The sequence below is a fragment of the Phyllobates terribilis genome, unplaced genomic scaffold, assembly GCF_046119375.1.
Source record: "Phyllobates terribilis strain yellow unplaced genomic scaffold, ASM4611937v1 Scaffold_12__6_contigs__length_324123572, whole genome shotgun sequence".
Classification (NCBI taxonomy): Eukaryota; Metazoa; Chordata; class Amphibia; order Anura; family Dendrobatidae; genus Phyllobates; species Phyllobates terribilis.
The window spans coordinates 161,500,499-161,524,879 of NW_027362772.1; the positions used below are offsets into that span (position 1 = coordinate 161,500,499).

At 41.0% G+C, this 24,381-nt stretch overlaps 1 protein-coding gene across 1 annotated transcript in view; it reads left to right on the plus strand.

Annotated features, from left to right (window-relative positions):
• The window catches only part of SLC17A7 (solute carrier family 17 member 7), a 194,691-nt gene that overhangs the window by 147,709 nt on the left and 22,601 nt on the right, over positions 1-24,381 (plus strand). Inside the window, exons 4-5 of the mRNA XM_073656469.1 lie at positions 18,793-18,907; positions 19,776-19,863. Coding sequence (XP_073512570.1) covers positions 18,793-18,907; positions 19,776-19,863 — 203 coding nt within the window. The remainder of the gene's footprint in view (positions 1-18,792; positions 18,908-19,775; positions 19,864-24,381) is intronic.

Consider the following 24,381-nt stretch of genomic DNA (forward strand, 5'->3'; position numbering starts at 1 on the left):
GCCACAGATCAGGCTGCTGTGTTACAACTTTCAACAACTCCGCAGCGCTGGGCAGTTTGTCAAAAAGCATTAAGCATGTTATCTTCAGCACAGCATGTTGCCGCTTGGCCAAGGCTGTGCTGCAGTGCTGTCAGCTTGTGATTGATGTGGTCATTTCGGAGATGAAGGAGGAGGTGCATGAGCTGAACAATGTGATTACATTGTTGTTAAATTGGTGACACTGTTTTTTATACTAAAGAAAGATCCTATTGTTTTGTTTTTTTTGCGTTTTTTTTTTAAGACAAATACATTCACCGGGAAATGTCATTTTAACATTTTACACCCTTATCTGGCAAGATGGTGTGTGACACATCATCAGACACATCCTGTTTTATTTATGATGGAGGGACTCTGAAAGTCATAAAGTCTATTTTTATAGGCACATCAGACTGCCCTTACTATTCTTAAAAGGCCAGTAGTCGGCCCTAGCTATTGTTAGAGAGCCATCAGCCGGCTATGCTTTATTGTTCCCATTATTAACAAGTGGGTTTCCTATACTGTTATTGCGTATCCAGTGACTGCGAGGGCTGCCAAAAATTTGGACGCAACCCAATACCCCTTTGAAGAGACAAAGAGGAGGGTCTCAGTAAAAAAAATGTTCCCATTATAAAGGAGTGGGTCTCCTATAGTGGTAATGCCAATGCTGTGACTGCAAGGGCTGCCAAAATTTGGGAAAAACCCCACTAAGAATTTAAAGGCACGTAGAGCAGGGCCACAGTAACAAGGTACGACATGTTCCCATTAGAAAGGAGAGAGTCTGTTATACAGTTATAGGGTATGCAGTGAGTCCAACAGCTGACAATTTTAGGAAAAACCCCACTAAGAATTTAAAAAAAAAAAAAAGCAGGGCCACAGTAACGACAAATTCCCATTTGAAAGGAGAGAATCTCCCATAGTGTTGGCCTATGCAGTGAATGCAAGGGCTGGCAAAAATTTGGAGGCACTTCCATGCCCCTTGGAAGAGACGTGGAGGAGGGCCTCATAAAAAAATGTTCCCATTAGAAAAGAGTGGGCCTCCTATACTTGTAATGCCCATGCACTAAGTGTATGGGTTGACAAACATTTACCCCTGGGGTAACATACTGTATAAATTTTTTTTTTACCGGCATCATAAACTCCCTTTACAAAAATTAGGTGGGTGTTGCATCACGGACCACGGTCACCCTGGTGATATGGTGGTGGATGATGAGGAGAAGGAGGAGGACAAGAGCAAATAGCCAAAATCAGGAAGCGAATACCCATGTGTGGGTGTGAAAAGGTGCATGGGAATACACCTCCCAGGAAAAGACACTGGATTGGAGTTTATGTTACGCTGCTATCATTCGGTGGTGTTGAGAAGTGTGGCCCAATCCAGCCCTTGTTCAGTTTTATAAGAGTCAGCCTGTCAGCATTTTCAGTTGACAGGAGGATGCCCTTATCAGTTATAATTCCACCAGCGGCACTAAAAACCTGATAAAACACTAGAGGCAGGGCAGCCCAGGACCTCCAAGGCATAGAGAGCCAGTTCATTCCACGTATCCAGCTTGGATACCCAATAATTATAAGGCACAGAGGAATCACCGAGGACGTTGGTGCAGTCGGCAAGGTACTCCCTCAGCATCTTCCCAAACTTTGCACTCCTTGTGAGAGTACCCTGCGCCTCAGGGCCTGTCCGATGGGAGGGTCTGAGAAAACTCTCCAAGAACTTTGACAGTGTTCCCCTGCCTCTGCTGGATTGAAGTTGTGTCTCTCTTGCCTGTACTCCTTGGTTGTCCAACGAAGTGTGACCTCTGCCGTCAGCGTTTTCAGATGGGAATTTTTTTAATAGTTCCGCAACAAGGGCCTTCTGGTACAGACCCATTTTTGTAGACCTGTCCGCCTCAGGAATAAGAGATATAAAGTTCTCCTTGTAGCGTAGGTCTAGAAGTGTCACCAACTAGTAATGACTGTCACCCAAAATTTTGAGAACGCGAGGGTCATGGGAAAGGCAGCGTAACATAAACTCGGCCATGCATGCCAGACTACTAACAGGCAAGACTTCCGCGTCCTCACCAAGAGGATGACTGACCATGGTCTCCTCCTCCTCCTCCTCTCTGTCCTCTGGCCATCCACGCTGAACAGACGGTATGACAGTTGTGCAGGTAGTACCGTCTATAGTGCATGAAAATAGCTCCTGTTGTTCCTCCTCCTCCTCCTCTTCCTCATTGTCACTCAATCCACGTTGGGATGAGATGAGGCTTGGCTGTGTGTAATCACCCTGTATGGTTCCTTGCTCCATCTCATCGTGCTCTGCCTGCAATGCATCCTCTTTGATTGTGAGCAGAGAGCGTTTCAGAAGACAGAGAAGCGGGATGGTGATGCTAATTATGCCATCATCGCCGCTCACCATCTTGTTGGAGTCCTCAAAGTTTTGGAGGATGGTACATATGTCTGACATCAATGTCCACTCCTGAGGTCTTATGTGTGGAGTCTCAACTGAATACCGACGGCCTTGTTGATGCTGGTACTCAACAACTGCCCTCTTCTGCTCACAAATCCTTCCCAACATCTGCAGTGTAGAGTTCCAACGAGTGGGGACATCACACACCAGTCTGTGAGCCGGAAGCTGCAAATGCTGCTGAAACACTGCAAGGGCGGCGGAAGCTGTAGCTGACTTTCTAAAATGGGCACACAGGCGGCGTACTGTAACAAGCACATCCAGCAGGTAGGATTTGAGAAACCGCTGAACCACGAGGTTAAGCACATGGGCCAGGTGTGGTACATGTGTGAGCTCGCCTCGCCTCAGAGCCGCCACCAGGTTCTGGCCATTGTCACACACGACCATGCCTGGCTGTAGGTTCAGCGGTGTGAGCCACAGATCTGCCTGCTCTTTCAGAGCTGACCACAACTCTTTAGCATTGTGTGTTTTTTCACCTAAGCATATTAGCTTCAGCACAGCCTGTTGCCGCTTGGCTGAGGTAGTGCTGCAGTGCTTCCAGCTTGTGACTGATGTGGTCATTTCAGAGATGGAGGCTGAAGAGGAGGAGGAGGCTGAGGAAGATGAAGTTCAGGAGCTGTAGACCATGGGGGCAACCCTGATTGACCTAGGGCCCGCAATCCTTGGCGTAGGGAGGACGTGTTCCGTCCCAAGGTCCGACTGGGTCCCGGCTTCCACTATGTTAACCCAGTGTGCCATCAGCGAGATGTACCGTCCCTGCCCACAAGCACTTGTCCACGTGTCCATGGTTAGGTGGACTATACCAGTAACTGCGTTGTTGAGAGCACGGCTAATGTTTTGGGACTCGTGCTTGTGTTATGCGGGGACGGCACACCTGGAGAAATAGTGGCGGCTGGGGACCGAGTACCGAGGGATGGCCGCCGCCATCAGGTTGCGGAATACTTCCGTCTCCACGAGCCTAAAAGCCAACATTTCGAGCTCAAGCAGTCGTGAAATGTGAGAATTTAGTAGTGTGGCCTGTGGGGCTTTGGCTGCATATTTGCGCTTGCGTTCCAAGGACTGGGGTATGGAGAACTGAACGCTGCGCTGGGACAAGGACATGGACGTGCTTCCTGATGCTGCTACTTGAGAGTATGCAACGACAGGTGCAGGGCAGGAGGCATCTTAGCATGCCCCATGGAAAGGGGATTAGCTTGCATGCACAACAGCGGAAGACGCAATGGTGCTACCCGCAGACACTGTTCCTTGACCCTGGGGTTCAGCCCACAAAGTCGGGTGCTTTGCTGCCATGTGCCTGATCATGCTGGTGGTGGTCAGCTGGTCGTTTTGCCACCCCTGCTGATGCTGGCCTGGCAGGTGTTGCAAATGGCCTTTTTGGGATTATCGGCAGAGTCTTTAAAAAACAACCAGACTCGGGAAGACCTAAAAGTTGTACTGGCAACTTCCTTCGTGCTGATGTCATGGGGAACGGATGCCTGCCTTCTGTCTGCGGCAACCACACTGCTTCTTCCTCCCTGTTGGGGTGCTCTGCCTCCCTCCCCCTGTGCGCTGCTGTCCTCGCTCTGCATGTCCTCCTGCCAGGTTGGGTCAGTTACTATATCATCCACCACCTCCTCTTCCACTTCCGCACCCTGGTCCTCCTCCTGACTTTCTGGCAATTGTGTCTCATCATCATCCACCTCTTGTGACACTTTCCCACCGTCGCCTTCGTGTGACCGTGCCTGCTCAAATATTTGGGCATCGCTACACGCGATCTCCTCTTTCCCCGCTTCAAGTGGACCGGGCGAGAGGCCCGAATCTATAAATGGAAAAGTGTGGGATCAGTTGTCTCTGGGTACTCGGCATGGTGGAAGGAAGGAGGATCAGGGTGAGGAATATGCGTTCCAGACTCACGGTTACTGAGACTTGACCATGTGGAAGACAGGTTGGTGGTGGTGGTGGCTAGGTGACTGGAAGCATTGTCTGCTATCCAACCAACAACCTTTTGACACTGCTCTGGGTTCAATAGTGGTGTGCTGCGGTCCCCTAGAAATTGGGACAGGAAGGTCAGGCGAGAAGATGTGGGTGTTTGTTGTGGCACAATTTCGGCTTGCCCACGGCTTTGTCCTCGGCCTCTGCATGCACCATTACCATCACGTCCAGTTCCCCATCCCTTGCCACGTGCCTTGCCCATTTTAAATGGAGGACAGTATCTTCCACGCTCACTACAAATGACTGAGTTTGGAGCGAATTTATATGTGATCCGTGTGACGGAGAAAACAGAGTTTTAAATACCTGGCCTGTGGGTAAGTAGTTTGAACAGCAAACTGCTGTGAATTGCTTCACTGACACACTGAAAGAATTTTTTATTGGAGGCCAGAAATGGCAGTATTTTCTGACAACGTATATGTGATCCGTGTGACGGAGAAAACACAGTTTTAAATACCTGGCCTGTAGGTAACTGTTTTGAACAGCAAACCAGTGTCAAAAACTTTGCTGACACACTGAAAAAAATTTAATGGAGGCCCGAAATGGCAGTATTTTCCGAAAACGTACTGTATATGTGATCCGTTTGCCGGAGAAAACACAGTTTTAAATAGCTGGATTTTTAGCTCTGTAATATGGAAAGGACCTGGCTGTATTCTGCAGTGCCAACAAGCAAATCGCGCAGAAAAACCGTGTTCTCTGGATTGCTTTTTAAGCAAATAATGAGGATTAAGATGCAAAAAAAATTATTCCTGACCCCTGAGACCTGGGCCTAGATCCAGAAATATCTAACAGCAGCAGCCGACAGAACTGGACTGGAGCCTCTAGTGCTATATGCACTGCAGTCTGCTATATACACTGCCTGCCTGATATCTCTGCAGATGGATTAGTTAGTCCTCAAAAGGACTATTTGTTAAGATGGATATGTGTAATGTACGTTTTTTCTCCCTACACTACCTAATACACAAGCAAGTCTCTCCCTGACACAGCAGCAGCTCTCCCTACACTGTCTGATCCGGAGAGACTGTGACTGAGCATGGCGGCGCCCGGTCTGATATAGACCTGATGACGCTGTGCGGCTAGCCAATCACTGTAATGCCACAACCAACATGGCTACGACATTACAGTTAGAGATGAGCGGTGTTCGACTAGAACTGTTCGCCAATCTCAAATTCGAGCTGTTTTGGGCGGTGTTCGAGTTGTTCGACGAACCCGAACGATTTGCAAAAAATTCGGCTGTTCGAGGTTATGTTCGATAACTGTTCGTGCACCAAAAGCGTGTCCTGCATGTCTGGTGCTATTTAGAGCACCAATCATGCAGGGATTGTCTGCCACTCACTGTAATGCCACAGCCATGGTGGTTGTGGCATTACAGTGATTGCCCAAATCGATGGGAACTGTGCTCACAGTGAAACACGAAAAGCCGGCAATTCAGCAGCGGCGTACACAGGTACCCGACAATTTAGAATCGAAAGAATAGAGCTTCACACATAGATTAGATAGATAGAAACATGTCAGCCACATATATACGAAGTACAGTGAAAGTGTTGCTTACTGTACTTGTCATTTAGCGTAAAGGATTTATCAAAAAAAATAATAGTGTTTTCATGCACCGTCTCTTTAAAAAAGCCGGCCGGCAATTCAGCAGCGGTACCCGACAATTTATAACAGACAGAATAGAGCTTCACACATAGATTAGATAGATAGAAACATGTCAGTCACATATATATGAAGTACTGTGACAGTGTTGCTTACTGTACTTGTCATTTAGTGTAAAGGATTTATCAAAAAAAATAATAGTGTTTTCATGCACCGTCTCTATAAAAAAGCCGGCCGGCAATTCAGCATCTGTACCCAACAATTTAGAATAGAAGGAATAGAGAATCACACATAAATTAGATAGATAGAAACATGTCAGTCACATATATATGAAGTACAGTGACAGTGTTGCTTACTGTACTTGTCATTTAGTGTAAAGGATTTATTTAAAAAAATAATAGTGGTTTCATGCACCGTCTCTTTAAGAAAGCCGGCCGGCAATTCAGCATCTGTACCCGACAATTTATAACAGACAGAATAGAGCATCACACATAGATTAGATAGATAGAAACATGTCAGTCACATATATAATAAGTACAGTGACAGTGTTGGTTACTGTACTTGTCATTTAGTGTAAAGGATTTATTAAAAAAAATAATAGTGTTTCATGCACCGTCTCTTTAAGAAAGCCGGCCGGCAATTCAGCATCTGTACCCGACAATTTATAACAGACAGAATAGAGCTTCACACATAGATTAGATAGATAGAAACATGTCAGTCACATATATATGAAGTACAGTGATAGTGTTGGTTACTGTACTTGTCATTTAGTATTAAAATAAAGGATTTATTATTAAAAAAATTGGCGTGGGGTTCCCCTTAATTTTAGGCTCTAGCGGAGGTTAAGCAGACAGCTGGGGCAGATGTTTGAAGCCTGGGAAGGGGGTAATACCCACGGAGCTTCCCAGGCTACGAATATCAGCCCCCAGCTGAATACATAGCCTTTACTAGCTATTAAAATGGGGGACCCCCCCAAAAAAATGACGTGGGGTCCCCCCTAATTTAATAGCTAGCAAAGGCTAGGCAGACAGCTGGGGGCTGATATTAATAGCCCAGGAAGGGAGCCATGAATATTGGCCCCTCCCAGGCTAGAAACACCAGCCGTCAGCCGCCCCAGAAATGGCGCATTCATAGGATGCGCCAATTCTGGCACTTAGCCTCGCTCTTCCACGCTGCCCTGGTGCGGTGGCAGGGGGTAATAGGGCTGGGGTTGATGTCAGCTTATAATGCCAGCTGACATCAAGCCCAGGTTAGTAATGGAGAGGCGTCTATAAGACACCCCCATTACTAACCCCATAGTCAAAGTTAAAAAAAACACAAACACCCAGAATAAAGTCCTTTAATTGAAATAAAGACACAATTCTTTATTGTTCTAAATTAAACCATACTTACCGTCACGCCCATTCCAGCTGAAGCCAACGATCTCCTGTAATAAAAATAAAATAATAAAGCAACCTCATCCTTACCTTTCCATGGTTCCCACGACAGCTTCAGCTCTGCTACATCGAGATAACAGGCTGGACCGCAGCAGAACGCTGCCATCCAGCCTATCATCCCGCAGACACTGAGAAGAGCAGGCTTGCTTGCGCTCCACATTGTCTCTCTGTGACGGCATAAAGATGAGCCGAGGTCATGTCCAATGAACTCGGCTCACCTCATGCACGTCACTGACAGCGTGGGAGAATTCTCACGCTGAGTGCAGGAGAATTTTCCCACGCTGTCAGTGACGTGCAGGAGGTGAGCTGAGTTCATTGGACATTAACTCGGCTCATCTGGATGCCCTCACAGAGAGACACTGTGGAGCGCAAGCAAGCCTGCGCTTCTCAGTGTCTGCGGGATGACAGGCTGCATGGCAGCGTTCTGCTGCGGTCCAGCCTGTCATCTCGATGTAGCAGAGCTGAAGCTGTCGTGGGAACCATGGAAAGGTAAGGATGATGTTGCTTTATTATTTTTCTTTTATTGCAGGAGATCGTTGGCTTCAGCTGGAATGGGCGTGACTGTAAGTATGGTTTAATTTAGAACAATAAAGGATTGTGTCTTTATTTCAATTAAAGGACTTTATTCTGGGTGTTTGTGTTTTCTTTTAACTTTGACTATGGGGTTAGTAATGGGGGTGTCTTATAGACGCCTCTCCATTACTAACCTGGGCTTGATGTCAGCTGGCATTATAAGCTGACATCAACCCCAGCCCTATTACCCCCTGCCACCGCTACAGGGCAGCGTGGAAGAGCGAGGCTAAGTGCCAGAATTGGCGCATCCTATGAATGCGCCATTTCTGGGGCGGCTGACGGCTGGTGTTTCTAGCCTGGGAGGGGGCCAATATTCATGGCACCCTTCCTGGGCTATTAATATCAGCCCCCAGCTGTCTGCCTAGCCTTTGCTAGCTATTAAATTAGGGGGGACCCCACGTCATTTTTTTTGGGGGGTCCCCCATTTTAATAGCTAGTAAAGGCTATGTATTCAGCTGGGGGCTCATATTAGTAGCCTGGGAAGCTCCGTGGGTATTACCCCCTTCCCAGGCTTCAAACATCTGCCCCAGCCGTCTGCTTAACCTCCGCTAGAGACTAAAATTACGGGGAACCCCACGCCAATTTTTTTTAATAATAAATCCTTTATTTTAATACTAAATGACAAGTACAGTAACCAACACTATCACTGTACTTCATATATATGTGACTGACATGTTTCTATCTATCTAATCTATGTGTGAAGCTCTATTCTGTCTGTTATAAATTGTCGGGTACAGATGCTGAATTGCCGGCCGGCTTTTTTAAAGAGACAGTGCATGAAAACACTATTATATTTTTTAATAAATCCTTTACACTAAATGACAAGTACAGTAAGCAACACTGTCACTGTACTTCATATATATGTGACTGACATGTTTCTATCTATCTAATCTATGTGTGAAGCTCTATTCTGTCTGTTATAAATTGTCGGGTACCGATGCTGAATTGCCAGCCGGCTTTTTTAAAGAGACGGTGCATGAAAACACTATTATTTTTTTTAATAAATCCTTTACACTAAATGACAAGTACAGTAAGCAACATTGTCACTGTACTTCATATATATGTGACTGACATGTTTCTATCTATCTAATCTATGTGTGAAGCTCTATTCTGTCTGTTATAAATTGTCGGGTACAGATGCTGAATTGCCGGCAGGCTTTTTTAAAGAGACAGTGCATGAAAACACTATTATATTTTTTAATAAATCCTTTACACTAAATGACAAGTACAGTAAGCAACACTGTCACTGTACTTCATATATATGTGACTGACATGTTTCTATCTATCTAATCTATGTGTGAGGCTCTATTCCTTCTTGTCTAAATTGTCGGGTACCGGTGTATGCCGCTGCTGAATTGCCGGCCGGCTTTTTTAAAGAAAGCGTCTTCTGAGCAGTTTGTCAGCTTTTGGACACCTTTGAAGGTGTTTTCTATGTGTTTCTATGTGTTTTTGTTTGCCTGCCATTGGTTTTAACGGTGTTCGACGGTGTTCTAAGGTGTTCCACGAACAGTTCGACGAACATTTCCTCGAACATCCCGGTGTTCGACGAACCGAACCGAACCCGAACACTACGGGGGTGGCTCAACACTAATTACAGTGCATGGCAGGCAATCCCTGCATGTTGATTGGCTCTCTAAAGAGCCCCAAACATGCAGGGAGGAGACCCGAGTTCCCGCCCGAGCAACCCGGAAATACTCTCCGAGCGCCGAGCTTGTCGAGCACCATGATGCTCGGGCGAGTACCGAGTAGTGGCGAGCATGTTCTCTCATCACTAATAATTACCCATTAATGTTACCATTGGTAACATATAGCTATACGTTACTCTTGTACAGACAGTATATGCATATATGCAGTATCTAACTATTATGTAGGATGGGATCCAAAAACTGCCTAACAGCTAATAATAGTAGACTGATGGTAGGTGAGTCATTTCATTAAAATCTATCTGTGCAGACACATGACACTGGATCTTCCCAAAATCACTCAGACAGTAAAGTGTTGTTGACAGATTTCCTAATCAAAAAGACTGAGCTGAAGTCTCGTCATACAGAACCTAATTTATTTTTCTTCGCGGTATGGCGGTGGAGGTGTTAGAGGGGGGTGATGAGGTGAAAATCAGCAAAGAGATATTAAATTCTGAGGTATCAGTCAACTCTCCAGAGTTCATGTACTTTACAGTGGCGCATACACAACTATCTCAAGCTGCCGAAAATCCCGTGGTTGCTTCTTTCACAGTTTTAGATTTTGCTGAAGGTTTAGATGTTAATAATCATATGTAAATATATAGACATTTAGTGTGCAAAAATTGCAAAGGCTAGGATGGCATGGTTCCCAGCTAGGGATGATCGGATCCGTGGAAGTTTGGGTTCTAGTCCAAAGTTTGGTTCAGATAGTTCTGAGGAACGAGGACCCGAACTTTGGAGCTGGAAAATCTCTCTCTCACTTGTGGGGACAATTTTTTTTACTTAAATGCTAAAAATAATTTTTGCAGTTGGGCTGTAGATTAGACCATGGTGTTATGCACATGTCAATCTGAGGAAGGTTCGACCCCAGGGGCTATGTTGAGGAGGATAGCATCTGATTGGTTCATCTGTGACATGAAGGCATCAACCCATGGCATGTCTTATAAAAGTGGCACCATTCATGCCTTTGAGTTAGTTGGGCATGGAGCTAAGTTGGCACATGCAGGCAAGCTGTCTGGGTGTCGATGTGAAGGAGTATCATTGTCAAACCAGGAGCTCCTAAGTAGTGAGTGCAGCAGAAGCAGAGGAGCTGTTATGGGTCTCCTGTCTGGATATAAGGAGACCTCGCCTGAAGTAGGAAATAGCAAGGAAGGACCCTGGTGCTGCTCTACAGACCATCCCGATACCCCACTAATCAGTGGAGCACAAAATACAGCAACTGAGTGGCCAAAATACCCAATGAACCACAAACGTCTCTGCTTCTTGAGGTTCTGAACCTCTGTAGCTTTGAAGCTTATACACCTCTACTTCTGGGAAGCCTGTTGATTTCGATATGGTCAAGCTACATCAATCACTTCCTTGTGCCTCCAGTCCCAAAAGAGATATCCTAAATATTTTGTAGTATTTCTTAGTCTAACCTGTTGAGTTTGGTCCTTCAATGACCTGCATCTCGTTTCTACCAATCATACATGCTCGGTGGCTGTTCCTGTGTCTTACACATAGAATAGTGATCTCAATAGATACCTGAAATACTCGATTTGCCCTGCGGAGGCACTGCTGGGAAACTAGACACTTGATGTTTGCTTCCCTCAAGGAAAGCCTTTGATCAGTTTATTGTCACAGTCTTATAAATAGAGATAGTGCTACATGGACAACATTTTAAAGGGGACATCTTTTTTTCTTAATTAAAGTACTGTATTTGTTGCTAAAAATCATTTTTACAATTTGGATCCAATAAATTTTTTTACACCATTTGTGATGGTGTGACAGAGTTTGTAACGCTTTTATCTGTCTTTTTCTGAGCGCCTCTCAGCTGATTTATGACCACAGACCACATCAAAGGTGAAAGTGCAGGTAAACAAAAAGCCTATAAAAGCAAAACACTGCAAAATTTTTGAAGAAATCCAATTGCAAAAATTATTTTTAGCCATGAATACATGCTCTGGAATCCAGAGAACAAGTCTCTGCAGCCCCGTCCTGAGAGGTAAGGAGAACTCCGCTCCATTCATTGTCTATGAGACTGCCAGATTGCACTTGGTAGTCCCGTAGACAGTGAATGGAGTAGAGGCCATGCATGCGTAGATCAGCTCCATTCAGGATGAGGCTGCAGAGCCACGATTTTTGGATAGCGGATGGTCCCAGTGGTCTGACACTCGGCGATCAATGAGTTATTCCCAATGGATAGGGAATAACCTTTTAACACTGGCTTACCTTCGAGCAATGTATGTTTCTCACCCCCCGAAACCAGGCACAATAAGAAGCCATCCTGGAGAACAGGGATCAAGCTATGTCTACACGGGCTCTAAGGCACAAATTAATGAGACCTGCCGTACGGCTGTTCACTTCTGTACATGCCACACATAGTACAGGGCCAAGAGGGTATTGATGTATTTTAATTACCTATTTAGAATTCCTTCCTTCATCTCTCTGCCAATGCAACAAAACTGCATTAATGAGGCAGCAGCAGGACGAAAACCAAGTCCAATCAATAACGCTCGACGCTGCAGCACCTTACAGCAATTTTTTTTTTTTTTGCCTTACTTCTTACTCATTGCAGTTTACTGTACACTGAACAATTCATTTAGTAGGCAGTGCACAAACCTTACTTGTTAGAAAACCACTTTCATGTTAGATATGAGGGATGAAAAAAAACACAACTATACAAACAATAGGCTGCCAGAAAATCACCTCACTCAAGGAGGAAAAAAAAAATAGAGGCAATAAAAAATAGTAAAAAAGTAGTTCTATGCTTTGTTTTTGAGGCCATTTATTTTTAACAATGGCTCCAAGATAACCACCATGAAAAAATACGTGCTACATACTTGTCTCCTTAGAATGCATACTGACAGTGCGCTGTCTTGCCAGCTCATCACTTCTCATCAGAGCTGGAGAGAGAGCGCACTGTCACTGTGCACTGAGAAGAATAGTGCACACTGCCAATCATATGTTGGAATGGACAACCGGTGCATGCTCAGTAGAGCAGTGACTAGTCCAGCGCCTGAAATGGATGTCACTGATGACTGAGGCTGTGGCAGGGGAACTTTATCCTTGGACTCCACTTATCTATCCAAGTGACAGGAGTTGTACCTGATGGCGTGGCCACCCACAACCAAGTCTATATTGAGAGATGACCATGTGTGTATGTCACTTTCCATTGAAAAATATGACATTACGGAACCATACGACATGCACTGTATTCTACCAAAATGTTGCAATCAAGGCACAAAGCAGAAATGTAATGAAAAAAAATCAAAATGCTGATGATTGAATGCTGATGATCGAATGAGATGATTGAATCTTTTGAAATTTGAGTTCACCAGATTCCTTGAATATTCCGAGGAAGTTCGATCCGCAGCGAATCAAAAGTACTTCAAAGCCTCGAACTACCGTGAAAAACCTATATGACACTATTCTCTTTTCTCACATACTGATATTCTTCACTGATTGCTGTCATACACTATTTGTGCAGTTTGTTTAGCTTGGTTATGCTTTTTTCTCCATTATCTCTATGGCTAAGTTGTGACTTTCTCTAACTGTCCAGATTCGCCAGAAAATTGATGCTGCTTTCCCTGCCTCTGCTTTTATACAGGCTATGATAATTCCTCTTCATTTTCTGTGCCGTGATAGCTGCAATGCATTATTGCGAAGTCCACCCAAGATTATGTGATCCTTCTTTGGTTGATGCAACCTTGTATAAAATGGTGGACACTATTTTAGGCACTTTATTGGAAGCAAATTACAAAAATTGTTTTAATTCACCTGGTTCAGCAAATTCCTAAAAATTTTCTTAGCATAAAATCAATTTGCCCATCTTTACTACTGAGGTTTGAAGGAAATTGGTCCCTAAATGGCCAAAAAGAGAGTACTAGCCATAGACTTGGGTCTGCGTTGGTGTTCTACCATTCGAGGGCTGTTAGTACAAATCCGTGGATTGATTGCTATACTTTCCTATATATTTTCTCTACTCTGCAGGAGTTCGATACAGTAAATAAAACCAAGGCCTGATTTCTGTAAGGCATCCAAGTATTGTACATTTTGAGTTCACAGCGGTTGTGTCACACAATCTGCCAGTGTTAATCTATTCCCGATTCTTGGAGTAAGTGGAAAAAGCAATCACTTGTTCACACAGAAAAGAACAAAGAATCTACCCTCTACTGCTCACAACGACGACAAGCTACCAAACACATCTGTATAAACCTGTATGTGTCTGACCACACAGCTGGTATACAGTCCCATTATGGAAATAAAGGCAGATCATCTGCAATGGCGGACCGCACACAGTGTGCATTAAATTAATAATTTGTATTTAATATTCAATCAAGGCTTCAATATATGAAATAAGAAATTATTGAGATGGTAGACCACTCCTAAGGCAACTTCCCCATATGAGAAGCTAATATTAATGTCACAGTAACGGGATAATGCACACAGTCATGTCATACCACAGGAATAATACACACAGAGATGTAACAGTACAGTGATAATGCACACAGCGATGTCACACTACGGGAATAATGTATACAGTGATGTCACACAACAGGAATAATGCACACAGGGATGTGACAGTGCAGGAGTAAGGCACACAGTGATATCACAGTACAGAGATAATGAAAACAGTGATGTTATATTACAGGAATAAGGTCCAGAGCTATGTCACAATAGAGGGATAATACACAATGATGTCATAATCCAGAGATACGAAACACAGTAATGTCACAGTACAGAGATAATACACACAGTGATGTCACAGTACAGGGATAATAAACACAGTGATGTCACAGCAGTACAGGGATAATAAACAGTGATGTCACAGTACAGGGATAATACACACAGTGATGTCACAGCACAGGGATAATACACACAGTGATGTCACAGTACAGAGATAATACACAGTGATGTCACAGTACAGAGATAATACACACAGTGATGTCACAATACAGGGATAATACACACAGTGATGTCACAGTACAGAGATAATACACTGAGATGTCACAGTACAGAGATAATAAACACAGTGATGTCGCAGTACAGGGATAATACACACAGTGATGTCACAGTACAGAGATAATACACACAGTGATGTCACAGTACAGAGATAATAAACACAGTGATGTCACAGTACAGAGATAAAACACACAGTGATGTCAAAGTACAGGGATAATACACACAGTGATGTCACAGTACAGAGATAATACACACAGTGATGTCACAGTACAGGGAGAATACACACAGTGATGTCACAGAACAGGGAGAACACACACAGTGATGTCACACTACTGAGATAATAAACACAATGATTTTATAGTACAGGGATAAAGCAAACAGTGGTGTCACAGTAAAGGAGTAATGATCACAGAGTTAATTATCTACTTTGGGATTTCCTACTTCACACATATATACATTTCTCATAGTTGTGGGTAGCAAGTTTGAGACCCTCCTATAAACTCAGTTCTTCAAGCAGAGGTGGAAACCAACCCGAAATTCAGCTTTTGTTGCTGGCTACTTTGGCATGTAGATCTTTGGGATCCCTGTGGAAATAAATATGATTCTATAAATGTCAAAAATATTCTAAAGTATGGTTGATCGCTGTTTATTGTGTCAAATGTGTAAAAGTTAATTATGCAATGTGCATTTCAATGACTAACTTAGAAAGAATACTGGGAGACATTGGGAAAGCTTGTAATAAACAACAATTACAAGTTGAAGACTGAATTTTAATTATTTTATTTATTTCTGCCTGTGAAAACTAATTTTTTTACTGTCAAAATAAACATTAACAAATATAATATTTCAGCAATAAACTGTATGAAACGTCAAAACAAGTCCCTGGTAAGAGTTAGAAATGAGCAAATTACACTGATTTGTACATTTTGATTAACTCGGAGAATCTCATAACGTCAGTTACCTGGAAAAGTTCAGTAATTTTTTTTCTACTTATTCATTCTATCTCGGAGTAATCTAAGGTTTATTTCCCTTATGGCCCTGTTGTGGTTGCTCTCTCTACAACCACGATCCTGGCTAAAGGTCTTTAATTTTAGTAGCCAAAACGGCACAACAAAAAGTGGTGCCATTTTGTCTAATATACACTACTGTTCAAAAGTTTGGGGTCATTTAGAAATATCATTAATTTTGAAAGAAAAGCACATTTTTTTTCAATGAAGCTAACATTAAATGAATCAGAAATACACTCTATACATTGTTAATGTGGTAAATGACTATTCTAGCTGCAAACGTCTTGTTTTTACTGCAATATCTACATAGGTGTATAGAGGCCCATTTCCAAGAACCACCACTTCAGTGTTTTAATGGTACATTGTATGTGCTAACTGTGTAAGAAGACTAATAGATGTTTAAAACACCCTAGAAAACCCTTGCACGAGTATGTTAGCCCAGCTGAAAATGGTTTGGCTGATTTGAGAAGCTATAAAATTGACCTTCCTTAGAGCTAGTTGAGAATCTGGAGCATTACATTTGTTTGTTCTATGAAACTCTCAAAATGGCCAGAAAGAGAGAACTTTCATGTGAAACTCGACAGTCTATTCTTGTCCTTAGAAATGAAGGCTATTCCATGCGAGAAATTGCCAAGAAACTGAAGATTTCCTACAACGGTGTGTACTACTCCCTTCAGAGGAGAGCACAAACAGGCTCTAACCAGAGTAGAAAGAGAAGTGAGAGGCCCTGCTGCCCAACTGAGCAACTAGACAAGTACATTAGAGTCTCTAGTTTGAGAAATCGACGCCTCACAGCTCAACTGGCAGCTTCATTAAATGGTACACGCAAAACGCCAGTGTCAACATCTACAGTGAAGTAGCAAAGAAAAAGCCATATCTGAGACTGGCTAATAAAAGGAAAAGATTAATATGGGCAAAAGAACACAGACATTGGACAGAGGAAGATTGGAAAAAAGTTTTATGGACAGACGAATCAAAGTTTGAGGTGTTTGGATCACACTGAAGAACATTTGTGAGACGCAGAACAACTGAAAAGATACTGGAAGAGTGCCTGACGCCATCTGTCAAGCATGGTGGAGGTAATGTGATGGTCTGGGGTTGCTTTGGTGCTGGTAAAGTGGATTTGTACAAGGTAAATGGGATTTTGAATAAGGAATGCTATCACTCCATTTTGCAACGCTATGCCATACCCTGTGGACAGCGCTTGATTGGAGCCAATTTCATCCTACAACAGGACAATGACTCAAAGCACACCTTCAAATTATGCATGACCTATTTAGAGAAGAAGCAGGCAGCTGGTATTCTATCTGTAATGGAGTGGCCAGCGCAGTCACCAGATCTCAAACCCATTGAGCTGTTGTGGGAGCAGCTTGACCGTATGGTGCACAAAAAGTGCCCATCAAGCCAATCCAACTTGTGGGAGGGGCTTCAGGAAGCATGGGGGGAAATTTCTCAAGATTACCTCAGCAAATTAACAGCTAGAATGCCAGGTCTGCAATGCTGTAATTGCTGCAAAGGGAGCATTCTTTGTCAAAAGCAGAGTTTGAAGGAGAAAATTATTCTTTCTAATAAAAATCATTATTTCTAACCTTGTCAATGTCTGGACTATATTTTCTATTCATTTTGCAACTCATTTGATAAATAAAAGTATGAGTTTTCATGGAAAGCACAAAATTGTCTCGGTGACCCCAAACTTTTGAACGGTTGTGTATGTGATGAAAAAACACAGTGATACAAGTTTTTGTGCCAATTTGACTACTAAAATTACGGACTCATAGCCTTAATACACTGCCCTTTACATAAGAGTGCATGTAAAGCTGACAGATCCAGTTTAACTGTTGACCATCTTAAGTGACTTATCTCATCAGCTTTTGGTTGGGATTCCCATCTTCCTAATCTGTTTTATCATGTCTACGTAACTGAAAGTTCAACACTGTATTAGTAGGTCATGTCAAATGAAAAGAACTTTGTATTTGTTTCGTCTAATTATTAGATACTACCTTTAAAATCAATTTTTAAAAAAAAAACTAACGAAAGCTTTTTAAATAATAAGCTGCAGCTTATGACCGTAATCTATAGAGATAGTAGAGATGGTAGCTTCTCTCTAACTATGGTGACCTGATATATCTTTTTATAACATAAATTGTCTTTAATTTAAATGTTCATCGTGTAATACCTAATATTTCCTGGGGAGGCGCTGCAGGAAAAATGAACACATCAAATTTCCCAAACTCTTTTCATGTAATACACAGATATGCCAAATGTTTATTACTGGGTAACCTCATAGGGGGATACCCTGTCATCAGAGGGCATATCTGTAATGGATGCAGATGTTGCAGTCAGACCCAGGCCCAGGAGTCAAGGGGGCCTGATTGCTCCTTTTGGCCCATATTAGAAGACCAGTATTAGTATAAAACTGTAATACTTGGGGGTCCTTTTGCAGATTCTGCTTTAGGGCTCAAGAGCTTCAAGTTATACTACTTCCTGTGATCAGTTTATTGTCAATGGATCCTTTTAACTAAAAGGGATTGTCCAAAGTAGACTTCTCCTTTAAGAATTATTTTAATAATGAATATAATAATTTTCTTCACAGTGTGGTAATACTGTGGCATTGACCAGAATTATGGATTACATAGTTTTTGGTCAATATTTAAAAAGGACCTGTTACCACCAGGTTAAAAGTGGGCAGTTAAAAGTGACCGGTTTTTGATTTTATTTTATTTCCGCTGCTTCCATGAATTTTCTGCTTTTTATTTTTTTTTTAACCCGCCATACTGTTCCAAAGATATGAACCTTTTTTATTCACTGCTAATTTTTTACCAATGGGGCATTACTCACAGGATCCTCTGGGGCGTGTCTTAAGGCTCTGCATAATTATCCTGTAAGCCACGCCCCCTTTCACAAACCATAAAAACTAGCACCAAATATAAAGGCTCATAGCTCTGGAACCGTATGGCGGATTTTAAAAAAAAGAGGAGAGCAGCGGGAATAAAATCAAACCCAAAGCTGACAACTTTTCATCTTATAGGTCCTCTTTAAATCCTGACATTCCGTATGTTGCGATGCAAGGAGAATAAATTCTGCTCATATTAATGGATTGTACATTAAATGATTTTCTCTTTTTTTCTCAGGGTGTTTGGATTTGCTATAGTAGCTACGTCAACGTTAAATATGTTAATCCCGTCAGCTGCCAGAGTGCATTTTGGGTGTGTTATTTTCGTCAGGATCCTGCAGGGGTTAGTAGAGGTAAATATAGCGTCATTAAGGATTTCCTTTAAGGGGTTTTCCGATTCCTTGAAAAAAATAATATAAAAAGAAAAGAAAGAAAAACAGCAATTCTCACCCTTTAACCCCATTTTTTGCTTTTCCACTTGAATTTTTTCCTTCTCCTTCTTCCAAGAGGCATAACTTTTTATTATTTTTGAAACAACATGGAAATATTGGGGCTTTTTTTGCGAGTTGTAGTTTTGAATAAAGTGCGGTGAAATGGTGAAAAAAAAACCACAATTTTGCCATTGTTTTTTTTATAGTATAATTACGATGATGTCAAATGTATACGTTTTTATTTGGACATTTTCAGAGACTATTTTATTTTTATATAGACCTGTGTGAGGGCTTTTTTTTCTGCATGGGGGAGTATACCATTTTGGGGTTTTTACAATATTTTAACTATATTTATTGCATTTTTGTGGGGAAATTCAATGATCCAAAAATAGCAATTCTGATGTTTGACTTTTTTTTCTTTTCACTACGTTTTGTACATGAGTTCATTAATTTTTAGATTTTGATACACCGGACTTTAATAACAGACACAACAATAACAGATTTGAATTTTTTTATTTTAGAAATGTCTTTATTTTTGAATTGGTAATTGAATTTTTTTTTATTTAAAAAAACATTTTTCTATTCTTTCTTACAGTAATATCTTTATTCTAGCTAGTAAATATTCCTTTCATAATTAAGGTTTTCAGACCAATAGGGAAATAGATCCATCAGTATTTCATTAGAACATTTTGGGAGTTTTGTTTAAAAAGTTTTTTAATAATTTTATCTAGCATTGAAAAATGTTTATTTTTTATCTATTTTTCACTTATGTTCTTTTGTCATGATAAAGGGAGTAACATACCCGGCATGCCATGGAATCTGGAGCAAGTGGGCACCACCCTTGGAGCGCAGTAGACTGGCTACGACAGCTTTCTGTGGTAATGTAGTTTCAATACAATTTCCATCCTGTCCCTTTAATGACACTATATATAATGTTTATTGCGCCCATAAGAGAAATCTGTTTTTCTTGAAAATTGACTAAATTGGGGATAGTTGGAATAAATCTCTTCCTAATGAATAGTAATCTTAATAAGGCAAAATGGCCAAATATAAAATTGGGAGAATGTGCACATATTAAAAAAGAAAACCCAATATGTTCACGCATTTCGGGTAGAAAAACCCAAAACGCGTGAGCATTTTATGACTTTTCTTTTTTAATATGTGCACATTCTCTTAATTTTTTTTTAATCCTATATGATTAAAGGCTAATTTTTAATTACTTTCTTTTGGTGCTGGAGAACATCCCCTTTTGTACCATTTCATGAATCTGCCTAAAACATCTGGATAAGCAAAGTTGTCAAGGAAAAATAGAAAAAAGACTTACCTAAAAACCTAAAAAGTGACACAAAACCTATACAGAATAAGGAGTAAATGCTAAAGTCACTAGAAAAGGACCAAATTACTCCAGAAAACTGGAAAAAACAGTAATGATGAATTGGGGTCTTAAGTTGTCTACATCGGATTTCTGAGCATGCGCAACACGATTTCATCCAGAACTTCCAGTCTGTTTTTATTTTGGCAGAACTCTTCCACTGAGCCATAATCTACATTTCCCATACTGCAATTGTAGTACTCACACGCCTGAATAACTCAGAAACAGTCGTAGGGTTTACCTATGTCTGTGATGTTAAGCATGAAGAAGAGTTACTAAGTCATGTGACCCTCTTCCGAAGCATCGGATTGGAGCAGATATCAAAGTACTTCTATTTGTTTTGGAAAAGCAGAGGGACATGGCTGCCATTAAAGAGGAACTTTTACAGATTTTTTTTATTTTAAACTATGTATTTCCTCCGATTGTCACTGCTCCGCTGATTCTGGAACAGTATTTCTTTCTTTTCTGTGCCCCTCTCTTCCAGAGTTATGCCCTCTAGTAATAATGGTGCAGATGTTCACTTTAATCTGCAGGGCGTGTACCACAGAACTTCTCTGTGGGCGTTTGCTTTTTTCCTCTGATGCCAGCCAATCCAAACATGGCCACACCTACAGGGAACTTCTGTGGATCACACCCAGTTTGTTGAAGGAAAAATGTGCACCTTTATTACCAGGGGGCATAACTTTGGAATGGAGGGACATAGAAGAAAAAGAAAGACTGTTTTAGAAACAGTGGAACAGAGGCAGTTGTACAGTGTCCATTTTAGAACATGATCAGATATCAAAATCAAACATCAGAATGGCAAATGATTCTGACAAGTGACTTTGACAAGTGACTTTTACAACTCTAATAATAATAATAGAAAACGGTAACTGTTTGCTTGATGGGTCTTGAACCCAAAATTCTGTGTTCCAAAGCCAGTGCACTAACAGCTAAGCTGTAAACTCAATTTTTAAACCTAGGAGTTCTATTTGCTTATATGATTTTCAGTGCAAACTTGTCTATAACTCATTGGGACTTATGCACAGACTGCAAGCAAGCCAAATTCAAATGATGTTTGATTTTGATGTGTGAGTCTGATGTGTGACTTTCTTCAAACATCAGAATCACATTGACTTTTAGTCACCCTGAGTATTTTTATGTTTAATATCATAAGACAAGAAAAGTTGCCAGTTGTGTTGAGACTCGATAGCGTAATGGTAAGGCATCAGGCTCTGAAGCTACAGTGTTAGCGTTCAAATCCTGATAGGAATAAGATTTTTTTTTTTTAATTATGCCTTTTTATCACACAAACTACAGGGGTATTTTACTTTTAATATCTGACACTCTGATTGTCATCCTGATGTGTTAAGAGTTTCAGACACACTGTCTATTTGCATGGTAAATTACATAGCCAAAGTAAATTGGGAGTTTGCAGCCAGTACTTGGGTCGATGGAAATAAAAATTTACAATAAAGACATTTTATCATTAGACCCCTTTAAGAAATTACGCAAATATAAAGTCACTTGGAAATAGATATGTAGTAAATTAGTGCCCCCCAATTTACTTTGACTATGTAATTTACCATGCAAATAGACAGCGTGTCTGAAACTCTTAACACATTAGGATGACAATCAGAGTGTCAGATATTAAAACTAAAACACCCCTGTAGTTTGTGTGCTAAATAGGCATAATTTAGAAAAAAACAAAACAAAACAAAACTGTTAGTACTATCAGGATTTGAACTCTAACACTGTAGTTTCAGAGGCTGATGCCTTCCCATTGCACTATCCAGTCAATTGATAGTAGCTGGCAGCTTTTCTTGTCTTATGACATTCAACATGAAAATACTCATGGTGACTAAAACTCATTGTGATTGTGATTCAGATGTTTGAAGAAAGTCAGACATCAGACTCACACATCAAAATCAAACATCATTTGAATTTGGCTTGCTTGCAGTCTGTGCATAAGTCCCAATGAGTTATAGACAAGTTTGCACTGAAAATCATGTAACCAAATAGAACTCCAAAGTTTTAACAAATGAGTTTATAGCTTAGTGGTTAGTGCACTGGCTTTGGGACACAGAATTTTGGGTTCAAGTCCCATCAGCGAACAGTTACTTTTTTTTTTATTATTATTATAGTTGTAAAAATCACTTGTCAGAATAACTCGTCAGAATTACTAGTCAAAATCAGTTCTCAGACAGGGTATTTAGCCTCAAACTGACATCATTCTGATGTTTGATTTTGATATCTAATCATGTCTTAAAATGGACAGTGTACAATTGGAAGAGGCACTCAATTTAAAGTAAAAAAAACAGTGAAGGGTCCACTTTAAGACTCCCTCATCAATATCATACAGATTTGTCAGACTCTTGAATGACAGGTCTTCAGATATGTAGATGGGCTTAGGGCAAGAGGGGGCCCACATGCCCCTCTGCCTTATAACATTATAAATAGCACGTGGTAGTTTAGGGGCCTATTGCAGATAAAGTACTGGTGCTATGTAACAAAAAAATATTGCTATTCAAGACTATAGTAAAGCAAGGTGGCATCCTGTGCAAGAGATGTATTGTCAGCCATATTGATGTCAGAGAAAGGTAAAGCTATGAAATGGCTGAATAGAGTGTTAACTGCACAGAAATGGACAGATGAGAGATTCACTTGCTTCATCTTTTATTTATGAGGGAAATGTTTTAGTACTTCACGATTTTCTTTTTTTACACCTTCCATAAAAATAGAGTCGAGATGTTTCCGTGAATGTCATTCAAACGTTCTGGATGCCAGGAAATAGATTGTATAAAATGGTTTTGTTTAAGGAAGAACAGTCCTCTTGGCTCTCTAAAAATAAAAACATTAATAATGCACGGCCATTGATTGGAAGGAGCAGGTTCTGGTTTCCTTAGGGGCTTTGAGAGTGTCTGAAAAGTAATGCCCACATTAAGGAAAATGGGGAGTCATATTTACATGCTACACACAAGCACTGACACGCAGAGCAAACACTACGTGCACACAATAAAACCTCTACACACATATACACAATACAAACACTGCATACACACAATAAAACCTCTACACACATATACACAATACAAACACTGCATACACACAATAAAACCTCTACACACATATACACAATACAAACACTGCATACACACAATAAAACCTCTACACACATATACACAATACAAACACTGCATACACACAATAAAACCTCTACACACATATACACAATACAAACACTGCATACACACAATAAAACCTCTACATACATATACACAATACAAACACTGCATACACACAATAAAACCTCTACACACATATACACAATACAAACACTGCATACACACAATAAAACCTCTACACACATATACACAATACAAACACTACGTACACACAATAAAACCTCTACACACATATACACAATACAAACACTGCATACACACAATAAAACCTCTACACACATATACACAATACAAACACTGCATTTATACACACATTACATATATACAGACATAACAAACACTATATACACAATACAAATACTAGATATACACATACACAATACAAACACTGCATTTATACACACATTACACACATTACATATATATGTATTTATACACACATTACATATATACAGACATAAGAAACACTATATACACAATACAAATGCTAGATAAATACATACACAATACAAACACTGCATTTATATACACACATTACATATACAGTACAGACCAAAAGTTTGGACACACCTTCTCATTTAAAGATTTTTCTGTATTTTCATGACTATGAAAATTGTACATTCACACTGAAGGCATCAAAACTACGAATTAACACATGTGAAATTATATTCTTAACAAAAAAGTGTGAAACAACTGAAAATATGTCTTATATTCTAGGTTCTTCAAAGTAGCAACCTTCTGCTTTGATGACTGCTTTGCACACTCTTGGCGTTCTCTTGATGAGCTTCAAGAGGTAGTCACCGGAAATGGTTTTCACTTCACAGGTGTGCCCTGTCAGGTTTAATAAGTGGGATTTTTTG